This window comes from Dryas octopetala, chromosome 2, assembly GCF_963921425.1.
Source record: "Dryas octopetala chromosome 2, drDryOcto1.1, whole genome shotgun sequence".
In the NCBI taxonomy this organism is placed as follows: domain Eukaryota; kingdom Viridiplantae; phylum Streptophyta; class Magnoliopsida; order Rosales; family Rosaceae; genus Dryas; species Dryas octopetala.
Window position 1 is genome coordinate 3,765,385 of NC_141367.1, and position 17,780 is coordinate 3,783,164.

The following is a 17,780-nucleotide window of genomic DNA, read 5'->3' on the forward strand; positions in this document are numbered from 1 at the left end:
CAACCCTTGGTGCTCCAACCTGATAGATTCCCATAAGCTGGGAAATCATTTATTGTCCACATGACTGCCGCATGCAAGGAAAACATTGTTTTGGTGGACTTATCATATGTCGGCACACCATTGTGCCACAATTCTTTCAGCTCATCAATCAACGGCTACAAATATACATCGATTTCCTTGCCAGGGGATTACGGTCCCAGAATTAATAGCGTCATAATTGTGAATTCTTTTTTCATGCATTTCCAGGGAGGCAAATTATAAGGAACCACGACCACTGGGCAAGTGCTGTGAGATGTGCTCATATTTCCGAATGGATTAAATCCATCAGTAGCAAGTCCTAATCTGACATTTTGTGGATTTGCTGCAAAATCCAGATATATCTTGTCAAATTCTTTCCATGCGCTTCCGTCTGCAGGATGTCTCATCACATCATCCTCAACCCGCTTATCTTTGTGTCATCTCATGTCACTTGCAGTATGTATCGACATGTACAATCGTTGCAATCTTGGCTTAAGTAGGAAATAACGCAACACCTTTTGTGGAATCTATTTCTTTCTCTCTGCAGACTTGTTCTTATATCTCGGCTCATTGCACACAGGGCATTTATCCTTCCCTTGGTGTTCTTTGTAAAACAATACACAATCATTCTTGCATGCATTACTCTTTTCATATCCCAAACCAATATCTTTCAACACCTTATTCGCAAGATAATGGGTTTCAGGTATATGATTGTTCTTTGGAAGCATTCGTTTCAAAATATCTATCAACTGATCATAACTTCGATTCGAATGTTGATTAAGTACTTTCCAATGCATTAACTCAACAACAGCAGTTAGCACTGAGAACTTTTCACAACCAGAGTACAATTCCTGCTGAGCTTGTTTCAACAATCTCTCGTACTTATCAAACTCTTCTCTTTGGACTTCGAGCAACCCATCATCTTCATCCATATTATCGCTCTCTGTATCATCCTGATTGACTTCGTGGTCAAGCGATGCATATGGATAAGCATCGCTTATTATGCCCATCACTTGGTCATTATCATCACCAACAGATTCAGTAGGCTGCAGAATTGTTCGAGCATCCGAGGAAGTCGAAGCATAAACTCTCGGTTCACCATGATAATACCATGTCGTATAGTTGTGTGACATCCCATATTTCACCAAATGAATTCTAACTTCACGCACTGTCTTCCATAAAGTGTTGTTACAATTTTGGCACGGACACTTTATATTATTCTGAGCATTGACATGTTCTTGTGCAACTTTGATAAATGACTCGATCCCATACAAATATTCATCACTAACACGATTCGTATTACATATCCACTGTCGGTCCATGATGCCTGTTTCCATATTACACGACAATTAGAAAATGATTCGTCACCATTCTTCGTCTCCTTAGGCCTCCGGTAAGGGCCTTATCCCATTCGAGAATGCACATATGTGTCGTGGTTGTTGGCTCGCACGACGTAGTTTTGATCTGGGAAAATTTCGATAGCATCTCCCTATGGTTCTCCAAGTGCACGACGTAGATATTTAAAACAAATATCTAGTATGCACTCGAAGAATACATAGGGAGATGTTGCCGGAATTTTCTTAGATCAAAACCACGTCACATGAACCGCTAACCACAACACATAATTGTGCACTCCCAAACTGTCCATGGGTAATTTGGACAATTCAAGAATCATATTGGAGCGCAGTCACGCCCAGCGTCCATGCGCGCGTCCAATAGACTCTCGAACGGGTCTAAGGTGAATTTAAGTTTAGTGTACAAAGTTATCCACTGATAACTTCGCACGACTAGTTGAATGTACAAAGTTATCGACTAATAACTTCGCACAAGCGCTTCGTGCCACATGACCTAACCCAGTACTTGAGGAGTGCTGGACTACGTCATCGGGAATTTTGCAATTACAACTAAATTAAATGTAGCATACAAACTAAACTATAATTAATCTAACAATATACATATTGTTGAATCGTTGACTAGTTTTGTAATTAAATATCTTGTAATTAGGGAATTCCCAATTGTTATGGGATTGTATCTTTCCTTCCTATAATAGGCTTTTGTATATTGTATAAATACCTCTTATTAGAGGCATATGGTATACATAATTTTAAAACCCTAAATTGACTTGGTATCAGAGCAGCTAGTCCTAGGCACTGTTTTCAATCAAATACCCTGCCAAAGCTTATTGCTCCGCCCAGTTCTCCACTGCAAGCCGATTGCTTGCTCTTCCTCTCTACCTGAAGTGTCTCTAAGAAGCCGACTGCTTCTTCTTTCTTCAGTTCTATCCTAGAAGCCGATTGCTTCTTCCTCTTGCTACCAGTTTTTCTAAAACAACCTAAAGTCCCAGGAAAATGATGGATGATGTTTCCACTACTTCTCAGGCTCTTACTATTCCACTGTGGTCATGACGGCACCGGAGCCAACATCCATTCCTTATGGGGTCAAATTGAATGGCCCGAATTTTACTCTTTGGTCTCAAGTTGTGACCATGTTTGTTGCAGGAAGAGGAAGGATGAGATATCTTAATGGCACCACTCCTCAACCAGCGGTGACAAGTGCTACCTATAGCAAGTGGATAATGGAAGATGCCATTGTGAAGGGTTGGCTTATTGGTGCCATGGAGGCGAATGTGATGACGTTATTTATCCGTTTACCTACTGCAAAAAATGTCTGGGATGCTGTGTCCAAGACCTACTATGAGGGTGCTGATAAATCTATCTTATATGATTTATCCCGTAAGGCTATGGCGACCAAACAGGCTGGGCGATCGGTCGCTACCTATTATTCTGATCTTCAAATTATTTGGCAGGAGCTTGATCATCGCAGACCTATTCCCTTTACTCAGGCAGATGTGATAAATACACGTATGACTGAAATTGGTGAAGATCGTGTTTATTTGTTTCTTGCTGGTCTTGATGATGTATATGATTCTATTCAGGGAGATATTCTTCGTACTGATCCTCTTCCCGGACCTGATGTGGTTTTTTCCACTGTGAGACGTGAGGAACTTCGTCGTCATACTATGATGAATCAAGGTGATACTTCTCAGATGGCTATGGCAGTAAAGAAGGTTGGCAACCGTCCTATCACATCGCCTTCTCTTATTCCTGTTGGTGGTCCTTGTACTCATTGTGGAAGTACCAAACATGTTGCGGAAACCTGTTTCAAGAAACATGGGTATCCTGACTGGTGGCCGGCTCATAAAGAGCGTTTGCAGGCTCGAAAAAGTGGAAAAGTGGCGTTGTGTACCTCCATTCCACTGCCGGATTCAGTGACTCCACCATCCGCAACCCAGCCGCCGTGTGCTCCAGTGGCTGTCCTGCCGACTACATCAGTGGACATGTCTCACTCTGTGGTAGATTCTACCCTTCTTCAATAGTCAGGTAGTGTTGGTCATGCTTTCCTTACAACTAGTTCCGGAAAAGATGTGGGTTGGATTCTTGATTCTGGTGCAACAAACCATATGACCTTCGATGCATCTTTGTTACGTGATAACTGCTTACCTAATTGTGTTACTGTTGCCAATGCAAATGGCATATCATATCCTGTTACTGGTGCTAGAAGAGTTGACTTAACTCCTTCTTTATCCTTGGACCATACCCTGTTGATTCCTGCTCTCTCTAATAATCTTTTGTCTATACCGCAAGTTACTGCTCAATTAAATTGTTTAGTATTAATCTATCCCAATTTCTGTCTTCTTCAGGATCTCTGTAGCGAGGAGATCATTGGGCGTGGTACTAAGAGAGAGGGCTTGTATTATGTGGACGATGTCTGTGTGGGGCGGTCCTTATCTGCAAAAGGGTCATCTCGGGCATCTGAGGATCAGATTTGGTTATGGCATCACCGGTTGGGTCATGTCTCTTTTGGTTATTTAGAGCGTCTATTTCCTATTTTATTTTCAACATGTAAACCTTCAAATTTTCGGTGTGATACTTGCATTTTGGCAAAAAGCCACCGTGCTACTTATTATGATAGTCCTAATAAAAGATCTGTGCCATTTTCATTGATTCATTCGGATGTTTGGGGACCTGCTCCTGTTACTACTTCTTCTGGTTTTCGTTGGTTTGTTTTGTTTGTTGATGATTGCACTCGAATGACGTGGCTCTATTTGATGCGACATAAGAGTGATGTAGCTGCAATATTTCGTACTTTTCACCAAATGATTAAGACACAATTTTCTGCATCTTTACAAGTGCTTCGGTCTGATAATGGTGGGGAATTCGTTAATCAGGAGTTACGCACTTATTTTCAGACTCATGGTATTTTGCATGAAACCACGTGTCCTTACACTCCACAACAAAATGGTGTGGCTGAACGGCGAAATAGACAGATTCTTGAAATTACACGGGCTGCCCTCATTGGTGCACATATGGGGCCACAATTTTGGGAGGACGCCATTACCACGGCTGTTTATCTTCTCAACCGTGTGCCTACTCGTGTTTTGGAATTTCAGACACCGTTAGATACACTGGCATCCTCTGTACCTCTTCCTTCACATCTTACACTTCCACCCCGGGTATTTGGTTGCGTTGTGTTTGTGCATTTACAGAAGCATATGCGTACTAAGCTTGATCCATGTGCTCTCAAGTGTGTTTTTGTGGGTTATCATCCCTTACATAAGGGATACAGATGTTTTCATCCTTCTACTGGTAAGTACTATGTTACCATGGATGTTGTTTTTTCTGAACATGAGATGTTCTTTGCTTCTCCGCTATCTCATTCCTTGCTTCCGAGGGAGAGCACTACTATGGAAGCTTTGAATTGGACAGAATTATTTTCGGATTCTATTCCAACCGGTCCGATTCAGGATCCGATTCAGGACACCACTATGGGTGAACATGAAGAAGGGACTGCTGAAGCCACCACTGAAGTCGTCAACCAGGTCCAGCCGAGTGTTAGTGTGGATTTGGATATTGCCGAAAGCCCCTCTCTCACTTCATCAACAGTACCCACTCCCAATTCTCCTCGTTCTCCTCGTGCAGCTATTCCTGAGGCAAGTATAGATTTTGTGATTAATACTAACAATATTTGTGAACATGAGAATGTTGAGGTTGATAGGTATTAGTTGCCACCAAGGAGTAATCGAGGAGTACCACCTGATAGGTTCTCACCCGAAGCTGTGAAGAAGGTGAAATATCCTATTGCTCAGTATGTATCTACCCATAGGCTGTCAGAGGCTTGCCGAGGATTTGTCAGTAATATGACTGTCGTCCATATTCCCACTAAAGTTCAAGAAGCCTTGTCAGATCCAAAATGGGCCACGGCAATGACTGAAGAGATGACAGCACTAGAAAAAAATCAGACTTGGGAGTTGGTTCCGTTGCCAGAAGGCAAACGACCCGTGGGTTGCAGGTGGGTATACACTGTTAAGTGTAAGCCGGATGGCTCAATTGATAGGTATAAGGCTCGGCTTGTTGCTAAAGGGTTTACCCAGACCTATGGGATTGATTATCAGGAAACCTTTGCTCCTGTTGCAAAGATCAATACCATTCGGGTTTTGATATCTCTGGCTGCAAATTTTGGTTGGCCCTTGCAACAGTATGATGTAAAAAATGCATTTCTACACGGTGATTTACAGGAAGAAGTGTATATGGCGATACCACCAGGCTATGATGCTCAGAACGGCTCTAATGTTGTATGCAAACTACAGAAAGCTTTATATAGTTTGAAGCAGTCTCCACGAGCCTGGTTTGGTAGATTCCGACTTGCCATGAAGAAATATGGATATGAACAGAGTAATGCAGATCATACTCTATTCTTGAAAAGAGTGGGAGACAAATTAACAGCACTCATTATTTATGTAGATGATATGGTGGTCACAGGTAATGATATTGAGGAGATGAATAAATTGAAGAACTATTTGTCGTCTGAGTTTGATATGAAGGATTTGGGTGGCCTCAAATATTTCTTGGGAATTGAAGTCGTCCGGTCTGAACAAGGCATCTTCTTGTCTCAACGGAAGTACGTGCTTGATTTTCTAGAGGAAACATGCATGCTTGGGAGTCAGCCGATTGGGTCTCCTATTGAACAGAACCATGGTTTAGAAGAGCTTTCTGATCAAATTCCAGCTGACAAAGGACAGTATCAGAGGTTAGTTGGACGTTTGATTTATTTATCTCATACTAGACCTGACATTGCGTATGCTGTGAGTGTTGTGAGTAGATTTATGCATAATCCAGGGAAGCAACACATGGAAGCAGTTGTAAGGATTTTGAGATATTTGAAATCTGCACCAGGAAAGGGTTTATTGTTTTCAAAACATGGGCATGTAGATGTTTTGGGATATACAGACTCAGATTGGGGGGGGGGTAAAGGAGATAGGAGAAGATCAACTTCGGGCTATTTTACCTTTGTTGGAGGTAATTTGGTCACTTGGAAGAGTAAGAAGCAAAAGGTTGTCTCACTATCTAGTGCTGAAGCTGAGTACCGGGCAATGGTGAAAGGTATGTGTGAATTGCTGTGGCTTAAAAGGCTTATGGGGGAGTTGGGTTTTTCCTCTGAGAAACCAATGAAGTTGTATTGTGATAATCAATCAGCGATTAAAATTGCTGAGAACCCGGTTCAGCATGATAGAACGAAACATGTGGAGATTGATAGGAACTTTATCTATGAAAAGTTGGAAGAGAAGATAGTTGAGGTACAATATGTCAGTACTACAGGCCAGTTGGCAGATGTGTTGACCAAGGCTGTATCAAATTTGGTTTTTAACGATTCGCTCGTCAAGTTGGGCATTTGCGATGTTTATGCACCACCTTGAGGGGGAGTGTTGAATCGTTGACTAGTTTTGTAATTAAATATCTTGTAATTAGGGAATTCCCAATTGTTATGGGATTGTATCTTTCCTTCCTAGAATAGGCTTTTGTATATTGTATAAATACCTCTTATTAGAGGCATATGGTATACATAATTTTAAAACCCTAAATTGACTCATATAAGCATACAATTATACAAACATACTATTAAATTTTAGCATTTAAGAACATACAAACTAACTAATCAATTTTATAATTAATTTTAACATACAAACTAATTCACTAAAAAATTTAATACAATTATATATGAAACATTAAATACTAAATCATACAAAAACTTAACTAAAAGATAGATTAAACACATACCTAACCAAAAATGCAATTATCCTTCACAACAAATGCAACACTATTCTTCCTTCACCAAAAAAATAAATCATTGTCAAATATTAGCCCAACATCAATCAAATTCAGATTTCACAACCAAACCACTAAATTAAAAAAAAACCACAACATTAACTAATTACCACTAAAATCAGAAATTCCACAACCAATTTATGCAAAATCCACAACAAGTGCAAAATCCACAACAAGTGCAAAATCCACAATATTAGAAAACATAAAAAACAGAAAATAACAAAACTTAATTAAAATAACATAAATTGAAAAAAAAAAATTACCGTGTGTGGGGGGGGGGGTTTCGGTGAGCTGGTTTCGGATAGGGGGGATGAGTTTCGGTGGGGGTGGGTTTTGGGAGAGGTTGAGTTTCGGTGGGATGGTGGGTTTCGGGGGGTGGGGGGGTGGGTTTCGGGGGAAATTAAGGTGGGTTTTGGGGGGGTGGGTTTTCGGGATGAGGGAGGAGGAGGGGGTGGGTTTTCGGGTGGAGGGGGTGGGTTTTCGAGTGGAGGGGGTGGGTTTCAGGGGAGTGGGTTGCAGATGGGGGGGGGTGGGTTTTCGGGAGCAGGGAGGAGGAGGGGGGGTGTTTTGGGTTTCGGGAGAAGGAGGAGGGAGGACGAGGGAAGGAGGAGGGAGAAGCCGGCAGCCGAGAGGAGGGAGGAGCGAGAGCTGAGAGAGAGTGAAGCTGAGATCGAGGGAGTGAAGAGTGAAGTGTGAAGTGAACTCAGAACTGGGTTATGCAAATTGAAAGACTTTGAGCGACGAACATGGTTCGTCGCCCAAAGCACCTTTAGGCGAGGAATTCATTATTTCGTCGCCCAAAAGCTTGGGCGACGAAATCATGTTCGTCGACTTTGAAATCATGTTCGTCGCCCAAAATCGTTGACTTTAGGGCACCGTTTCATCCCGCCATAATTTCAGACTTTGGGCGACGAAGTTCGTCGCCCAAAGATATATTTCGTCGCCCAAAGTTGATTTTTGGTATGAATCATGATCGTTCATATGTTCGAGCTCTAATACCAAACTTTTTAGATCTCCAATTGACCTAATTTTTTAGATGAATGATCTTTGAGTGGGAAACTAATAAATGAACGGTTCGGATCGTTAAAAACACAATCGACATATAAGGTTCTACATATAAATCAGTGGATTTTACACTTAAATAATAAAATTCTATTAACTATTTCGTTCAAACCTTGTCGATTCAATAATTGTGAAGACAATAACGTCATTACAACAATCACAGTCGTTCATCATCTATGTTCATAGTTCATCATATATGACAATAATTGTAAATTACAAAGATCATCCCTGCAAAAAATCGGCTCAATCAAAGTTCATCTAGCCGTTCGATTATGATTATAAAAACCATGATCTTTCATACACACTAAATGCTAAACCTAACTTCTACTTCTCCGATTGAGATAATTTTTTGTATGGATGATCTTTGAGTGGGGGACTAGCCTATAATCGGTTTGGATCGTTAAAAACATAATAAAAATCTAAGCTTCTACATATAAATACACTTGAAGAGTATAATTCTATTAACTTTTTAGTAGAAATTTTGGCGATTCAACAGTTTGTGAAGACTACAATGTGATTTCAACGATCGAAATCGTTCATTTTATTCGTTTATACTGGAAGATCATCCTTGCAAAAAATCGGCTAAATCGGAATTCATCTCCTCCTTCGATTAGTATTAGAAAATTCACGATCGTTCATAAGTTCAACCACCGATACCAAACTTCTACATCTCCAATTGACCTAATTTTCTGCAAGAATAATCTTTGAGTGAGAAACTAATAAATGAACGGTTCGGATCATTGAAAACACGATTGACATATGAGGTTGTACATATAAATGAACGGTTTTTACACTTGAAGAATACAATTCTATTAACTAGCTCTTTTGTTAAAACCTTGTAGCTTCAATAATTGTGAAGACCACAACGTGATTATCACGATCAGAGCCATTCATCATGTACGTTCATACTCAAAGATCAACCCTGCAAAAAATCGGCTCAATCAGAGTTCATCTACCCGTCCGATTATTATTATAAGAATCAAGATCGTCTATACACCCTAAATGCCAAACCTAACTTCTACATCTCCAATTGAAATAATTTTTTGCATAGATGATCTTTGAGTGGGGCACTAAGAAATGATCGGTTCGGATCGTTAAAAACACAATACAAAAGTAATCTTCTACATACAAATACACTTGAAGAGTATAATTCTATAGTTTTTTTCGTTGAAACTTTGTCGATTCAACAATTGTAAAGACTACAATGTAATTTCAACGATCGGAGCTGTTCATTTTATTCGTTTATACTCAAACATCATTCCTGCAAAAAATCGCCCAAATCGGAATTCATCTACTCCATCGATTAGTATTAGCAAACTCTTGATTGTTCATACATTCGAGCACCGTTACATAACTTTTGCATCTCCAATAATCCTAATTTCTTGCAACGCTGATCTTTCAATGAGGAATTAAAAATTGAACGGTTCGGATCGTTGGAAACACGATCGCATTGTATGAATAACATACATATAATTGTACCCAAAAAAGAAAAAAAGGAATGACTTTGGGTGAGGAATATACACATTCCTCACCTAAAGTACTTTGGGCGACGAAATTTGTTGTCTCCCAAAGTAGGTTTGGGCGACGAATTTAAGTTTTCCTTGCCCAAACTTTGAGCAAAGAACATGCATATTCCTCGCCTAATGCATTTGTCAATTAATATTTTGGCGCGTGAGTTGAGGCGACGAAATGATTTCGTCGCCCAAAGTAACTTTAGGGCGAGGAACATGGTATTCGTCGCCCAAAGTGTCTTTGGAAGACGAACTAGTTCGTCGCCCAAATCTGTATAACATTGAGCGACAAATGTTCTTGTTCGTTGCCCAAATATGTTTTTCTTGTAGTGTACATTCCTCTTTTACAGTTTCTCTTTTGATCTTTGATTTTCCTAGCTCTTCCAACATCTTGTGTGTGAAATTGGAAAAGACAAAAGTAGAGAACTATATATTTCAATCAAAGGGTCATAGAATCAAAAAAGTTCAAACGAAATGGAATAGGTTTAAATTTTTGGGGAATATCCATCATTTTCTAGAAATTTCCTTCAAACTTTTTGAAGTCACTTGATGGTCATACTGCAAAAATAGACAATCGCCCTAACTTGTTGTTGGTCGATTGGTTTTGTCCACTGATATCTTGTTATCAATCCAAGGCAATAGATTACTCAAATATACAAACAGCGCAAGATGCAATAATCTAAAGGACAACATATGCACTGCCCTTTTTTTAGGTGTGATAATAATTTCATTTCAAGCAAAAGGCACAAGGGGGGATGGCATGCCCTTGGTCAGAAAAATACGAAACCATACAAAGAAAAGATTTTGGGGGATGGAACCCAGCCCATAATCACACAACTAGACAAACAATACTAGCAAAAAGGGAAGAAGAAAGCTCTAAGGAGGCAACGCCCATGCATAAAGCCAAACAGCAAAATAAAAAGTTGCCGGAGGGCGTTGCCGTTGAGGTTTATCGTGCTCTAGTCGATTAAACCTCATTAAACCTCATAAAGCCAAACACTCAAATGGAAATTCTCCAGCAACAAAAATTCCGCATTAAACCTCATCGCCCAAGCACGAGGGACTGCCCTTTACCCACCTAGGCCAAGGCGATTAGAGCCAAATAATCAGGACTCAAAGCCTCTTTAGATAAAAGTAGGGAATTAAAGTGTATCGTAATAAATGAATCGAATAAAATTATTTTAAATCATAGATGAAATAAGAGAAATAATGTAGTAGATTTTAGGGTTCTAAAATTGGGGCAAAACCTTCTTATGAGATGAACGTACGTTTTCATGGGTTTTTCAATTTGGTCCTAAATTTTTTTGGGTTTTTTTTTTTAAGTCCATTTTTTAAAATTTACTATTCATCCGGCCCAAACGCTACAGTAAAATACTGTAGCGGCCCACTTTTTAAAAAATCGGTGCTACAGTGATGCCGTTACTGTAGCGCTACAGTGTTTTTAAAATGCCATTTTTCCCTTCTCTTTTTTTTTTTTTTTTTTTTTCCATTTCAGTACCAATTGGTACATAAACTACCCAAAAAAAACAAATAATAATTTATGTATTTTCATGTCATAAAACATGTTAAATAATAACCAATATAAAATACAAAAAATCAAGATGAGGCATCCATAATCTTTTACGTTTTAATAGTAAATATAATTGTTACTATCGAATAGTAACAATCATCTATTGCTACTGCCGGGCAGTGGCAATCAAGTATTATCATTGTTTGATAATAACAATCACTTATTGCTACTGTCTGACAGTAACAATCAGAAATTGATACTGTCTTACAGTAACAATCACATGTTGAAGATAACTAATATATCTTGTTATCGTCATACAATAACAATCACCAAAATTCAAACCATAGAAAATTACAAAATTCAGAGAGTAACAATCACTTGATTGCTACTGTCACACAGTAATCTTTTGTGTTTTAATAATAAATATAATTGTTACTATCGAATAGTAACAATCACCTATTGCTATTGTCTGACAGTAATAATCACATATTGACACTGCCTGACAGTAATAATCACCTACTGCTAATAACAATCACATATTGCTACTGTCTGGCAATAACATATTGCTACTGTCTGGCAATAACAATCATCTATTGCTATTGCCTGGCAATGACAATTAAGAATTGCTACTACCTGGCAATGACAATTAGGAATTGCTACTACCTGCCAGTGGCAATTAGGTATTGCTAACAATCACCTATTGCTACTGTCTGGAAGTAATAATCAGATATTGTCCAATGTTACCTGCAATTCATCCACTCAAAATTATGTCTACAAACACCACTTTTTAACGCAGCAACTAAGCATCAACAAACATTTTTAAGGAAAAGTCAATCGTAACCCCACTTACATATTGCTACTGACAAACAGTAACAATCGTAACTCCACTTACATATTGGCTATAAAATAACATTTTAAATAACAATCACATTACTGTATAACCCACTTACATATTGCTACTGACAAGCAGTAACAATCGCAACTCCACTTACATATTGTCTATAATATAAATATGACATATTCTACTAACATAACTAAGATGCACGACATAACTATAAATGATTTGAACAATATATAAAATTTCCAGTAGTACATCTTTGATTCCTACTTGAATTGCCACCTAAACAAATATAGGCATGACACCAGAATTCTAGTCAAAAAAAAGTCAAGAGAAACAAACCTCCCCTACCATTGAAACACAAACAATGAATTACTCAATAATGATAATGAAACACTAATATACAAGTAGTTACACAAACCAATATCCTGCACCACCCGTGTATATATATATAGTTATATATATACCACAATTACGTACACTAATTAATAACAAAATCGATATATTAGTCACCAGTTCTTCTGTTCCCTTTGGACCTGTCATAAACTCCATGACCTTCCCATCTGTTACAATATTATATACATATGTTAAAAACCAAAATTAATTTCATTGGAAGAAAAACAAGAAACGAAATTATGAACCCATTTTTGTTTTGGAAAATAAAGTAGTTTAATTTCATGACTTTTGGTTGATTCATTAATTTGTGATGAGAAATTCCTTACTTGGGTGGTGGGTAGTTCCTAGGGAGGATCCTCCAAAAGACTGCATAAATCCACTGAGAGTTGTCATGAATGCACAAGCTTCTGAGGGTGTGTTGAAGCAGATGACTCACTGCTATTGGGCTCAGCTGCTCTTCTTCCATCACACTGCTACTCACTCACACTAGCTACTTTCTTACTTACTACAAATATATGTTTAGCCAATTAAGCTTCCTGATCTCAATCTTTAATTTCTCTCCTGATGGATCTTCCAATCTCTATATATATCTCTACCTAGCCTACTTGTATTGCCACCTAAACAAACATAGGCATGACCACAACATTCTAGCCAAGGAAAAGTCAAGAGAAAAAAACCTCCCCTGCCATTGAGACACAAACAATGAATTACTCAATAATGATAATGAAACACTAATATACAAGTAGTTACACAAATTGATACTATAGATAAGTAGTTACACAAACTACAAGTACAGAAGCTAATGCCACGTTCTACCTTTTAGAAACTCAATTCCTCAACATCATTTAATAATCCATTACTTTCATTGCTTAGCATACAAACCAATCAGTGGGAGAGAAACCCCAAAATCTGAAATTGGAGTGCCAAAATCTGAAATTGGAGTCCTAAACCTGAAATTGAAGTCCCAAAACAGAAACCCCAATTCAGTGGTAGCATAGGCCATGTTTCTAAGCTAAGCTGAGAGAGAAAAGAGATATAGAGATAGGAAGAGAGAGACATACTTATGAGGTGGGGAGTGAGGAAGGAGGTCGATCTGGAGCTGCGGCTTCTGCTACCTCTTTCTCAAAGCGAAGGGAGGATCATCTTCGTGGTGGTTTGCCGAAGAAAGGCACCAAGATCGATCCAAGCAGGGGCAACGATTGTTCGATCAAAGACGGCAACAATGGTGAGTCGCCGAAGAAGGGAGCAGCGGCAAAGCTTGCAGACAGAGAAAGAGAGGGATCGAGATGGAGATAGACGGAGAGAAAAGAAGGAGACGGAAAGAGAATGACGGAGACGGAAGTGAGGACCGGGTTGGTATAAATTGGGCTTCTTTCAAATACCAAAAAAAGACCTGGGTCTTAAAAGTAGTGAAAGCCCAATTTTGGGCTTTATAATCATTTACTTAATTTTTTTATTTGTAATTTAATTTAAGTTTGTATAATTTTAATAAAGGTTAATTTTAATAATTTTAAATGCATAATTAGATGTATTTAATAATGTCAAATACTCTAATTGACATGGAAATTTCATGTCATTAAGGCACCGATAAGTATGGCACCCTACACTCCCCTTAAGTATAGTACGTGAAATGTACAAAAAGAAAATATCGAAAAAAATTGTATTAATTTCATTTAAAGAGAATTTTTCAGGGAATTTAGAGAGTACTACTTTGGAAATTTTAGACCACGCCAGTTAAGTCAATCTCATAGACAGGCGTTCCATCAGCATGCAACAAGCCCCAGTGCCGCTCTATCCCTGGACCAGTCTTTTGATTTTCATCAAACAATGAAAATAGGAATGTGGGTATGACAACACCAGGCCTTGCTGGGGTCCCAAGAGGTGGTTTTGCCACCATTTTTTGTATCAAATTACGGTTGTATGTGGCAGCATTATGTACATTAGCCCCGGGCTCTTCTACGTCGCCGGAATTAGGCCACCCGGTCTCCGTTATCAGCAGCGGGATGTCGGGGTACCCGAGCTTGGCCATGGCAAAGATCAGTGAGTCCAGCATTTGGTCTAGGAGGTTAGTGTAGACCAAGCCATTTCCTGGGTCAGTGTAGTACTGAATAGTACTGTTTGCTCTAAACAATGCAAAGTCTAGGCTAATGTTGGTGGGGTTTGAAGACCAAGGAAAATAAGGGTACACATCAATGAAAAAAAACGAGTTGGTCCGGTTCAAAAACCTCAGCATTGGTGCCATGATGGTATCCAAGATATCTTCCCGAAACGCAGCGTTTGATGGAGGGAAAGTTGATTGCAACACGTCCATGGCTAATGGGGTACCAACTTTAATGTTTGTGATGCCTTGGGCTTTAAGGGAGGTCTTAATTTTAGTCATGGCCGGGACCAAATCGTGCCATATTTGGAGATCTTGGTCTGAAAAGTAGCTGAGGACTTCGTTGCCTACGAGGAGAAATCGGATCATGGTTTCGGGGTAATAGGGGAGGACGTTGTTTCGCACCCATTCGTCAGCTTTGGTCTGGTTTGCTGCAATGCCTGAAATTTGGTTGTTTGGGACCATAATTGAGACTTGGAGACTGGTTCCGGATAGGAGTTTTAAGATCTCTGGGTTGGCATCGTAGAGCTTCACACTCCCTGCGTTCATGGATTTGATGAGCTCAATGGATCGGTTTGGAGATGGTAAATTGTTCCCTAGCTGCCCATAGTTTATGCCTATTTTGCTTGAAAGCTCTGCAACTGTCAAATGAAAACAGAAAATATATTGGTTTTAGTGGAAACATAACATGCAATACCAACAAAAATTAAACTAGTTGTACGATATTTGCCAACTACTGTGGGCTACATCTTTTAGAATCAGGACCCAATTGACCTTTTTATTTTTTTAATAGTAACGGGCTCACTTGACATTCCTAGTAGAGACGCGACCCAATTACAGCTTTAGAAAGGAGCAAATAAAGATAGTCGTTTCAACTCAACATTCTGTTCACCCATTAAATGACTCAACAACTCCATATTAAATACTTTTAAAAAAAAAATGGGGGGTAAGATGTTCGTTGAAATATTTTAAAAACATGGAGAGACGGGTACGTAATTGGGTAAGCAAAAGAAGGTAGCGTGCTAAGAAGTTGGGTAAGCAAAAGAAGGTGGCGTGCTAAGAAGCGTGCATCGCCCCGTGAAAGAAAATTCCTAGATCCACCACTGGTTCCCGCAACCCATCTAGCTACAAATAGATCTCGCTTCTATTACAAACATGATTCACAATGTAGTCTAGAATATGGTTTACCTAACATTACTATACTCAACAGATGCATAACAAAATGATTTATGTGTATTTTCACAAACATACATGAAATACCAAGGAGAGGGAAGAGAAAGAAAATGAAAGGCCCCATTGGATGTGTTACTGCTTTGATGGTGCAGGATATAAGTGTTTGCATGGCATAGAGCTCTCATGCATGCACATATATATACCATGCATTGAGACCCAGAGCAACTAATATTAATGGAATGGTTTTGAAAAGGGAAGATAGCTGAATGCAGAAGGTGTGTATCTGTTAGAATGGAATAAAGATTATATAAATTAAATGTCCATGCAAGAAAGTTCTAGTCTGCTATAGCTCAGTGATCTTTGTCAGGGTATGCAAAAGAGAACTTGATTCAATTCTTTATTATGTGTGGTCAAGAAAATGAGCAAAATATAGAAATAAGTGATAAAGTAAAAGGCAAACATTATGATATAATCGATCGATATGGAGAATCTTCTTGCCGACCTCTCTTAATTGGATTCCATTTGTTTTATCTTTCTTTCATTATACATACAAGTCATTTAAAGCTGATACAAAAATTAAAGTGTGTAAATCATACACTTTGGAGCACATCGAAAACTAGTTTTGGTTTGCTTGAAATACTTAATTTCATACATGATACATGGGTGATTATGAAACTCATGAAGATTAACTGTGGAGCACATCCAAAGCTAGTTCTGGTTTGTTTGATATACGTACTTAATCTCATACATAAGACATGAATAATTTTATAATAAAAAAAAGACATGGATAATTATGAAACTGAAGATTCTATGGACACCCATTCAGTGATCTCTGGACCCTGTACCCAATTTTTATGTTCGAAGTTTCCCATTTTATCCCTATGATTTATTCAAATTTAAAATAATTTTAAAAATTAATTCATGTTAAAAAAAATTGAAAAAAGGAAAATTTTGCATGGATGTAACCCAAAGCATGGATTTAGAGGTGTACAACGGGCCGGCTATTCGTGCTATGCTCGGGCTAGCCCATTTAAAATAATTGGGCTGATTTCAGCTCGACCCAATTATTTTAAATCTTAAGCCCAGTCCAACTTATGGCCCAACCCATAACAAGGCGTGTCGAGCTAGGCTGACCCGATTAATTATTTTAAATTTATATTATTATTTAATAAATCAAAGACTTAATTTTTAAAATTCATCAACAATGTCAATATAAATATAAACGGGCTGGCCCAACAGGATATAAAACCTTGGCCCAGCCCGGCCCATTTAATAACGGGCCGTGTCAGCCCGGGCTGACTTTAAACAGGCCGTGTTCGTGTCGGACTCAGGCCAGCGCGGCTCAATGTACACCTCTACATGGATTCCTCCCTAGCCAATACCAGACTACTAGTGGCCCCTAAAGCTATTCCCTCTCTTTCTGTTTTTCTTGTTCTCCCTCTATTAGATACACTATGTATGTATAAAAGATATTAATAGTCATTTAGCTCACCTCTTATCATTTTTTTTCAATTTCTTCTCTTTTTCCGAGAAAATCTATAATGCTAACACATTTAATGATGAAGAATCTATAATGTAAACATCGTATATCATACAAACACATATAATGGTGGAGAATCTATACCAAAGTAGTGAAAAGATGAATGTGTCAACATCAAGGATGAAAAATCATTTGCATAACATGCAGTGTATGCGTTGTAGAATTTTGCCTTTGTTTTCATTCAATAGTTTTGATTAAAGGTTTTTTTGTTTCAATTTTGGTATCTAAACCTTGCATTTGTCCCAATTTGATACCTAGACTATTATTTGTCATAATTTCATAACTAAAGGTTTATTTTGTCCAAATTTGATATATATTGTGACTTTTGCCAAATAATATTACTAATATACTTTGGTCATGTGCATTGCACATGTCTTATATGGACGATCAAGTTAGTCCATTTACAAAGAATAATATATCATATTAGGATAATATGTTTTTTTCTTGATGGCTACTATTTGAACACCTCTC

The 17,780-nt window shown here is 38.5% G+C and overlaps 2 protein-coding genes across 2 annotated transcripts; one reads left to right on the plus strand and one right to left on the minus strand.

The window, feature by feature from the left end:
• The first annotated feature begins 2,419 nt into the window (after positions 1-2,419).
• On the plus strand, positions 2,420-3,394 carry LOC147292561 (uncharacterized). The gene has a single exon (XM_086230881.1). The coding sequence runs from the start codon at positions 2,420-2,422 to the stop codon at positions 3,392-3,394; it is 975 nt and encodes a 324-aa protein (XP_086087007.1).
• A 10,824-nt stretch (positions 3,395-14,218) lies between these two features.
• LOC147292562 (putative glucan endo-1,3-beta-glucosidase A6) lies at positions 14,219-15,893 on the minus strand. Its single transcript, XM_086230882.1, has 2 exons — positions 15,848-15,893; positions 14,219-15,237 (listed from the first exon to the last, which is right to left on the minus strand). Exons 1-2 carry the CDS (start codon positions 15,891-15,893, stop codon positions 14,219-14,221), a joined length of 1,065 nt encoding a protein of 354 aa, XP_086087008.1.
• Between the last annotated feature and the right edge of the window lie 1,887 nt (positions 15,894-17,780).

Bases quoted from the DNA above. Each gene is read 5' to 3' on its own strand.
- LOC147292562 (XM_086230882.1), bottom strand. From the start codon at position 15,893: ATGGGGCCTTTCATTTTCTTTCTCTTCCCTCTCCTTGGTATTTCAT. The intron at 15,238-15,847 runs GTATGTTTGTGA...TTCATTTGACAG, and splicing joins CCCTCTCCTTGGTATTTCAT to TTGCAGAGCTTTCAAGCAAA.
- LOC147292561 (XM_086230881.1), top strand. From the start codon at position 2,420: ATGACGGCACCGGAGCCAACATCCATTCCTTATGGGGTCAAATTGAAT.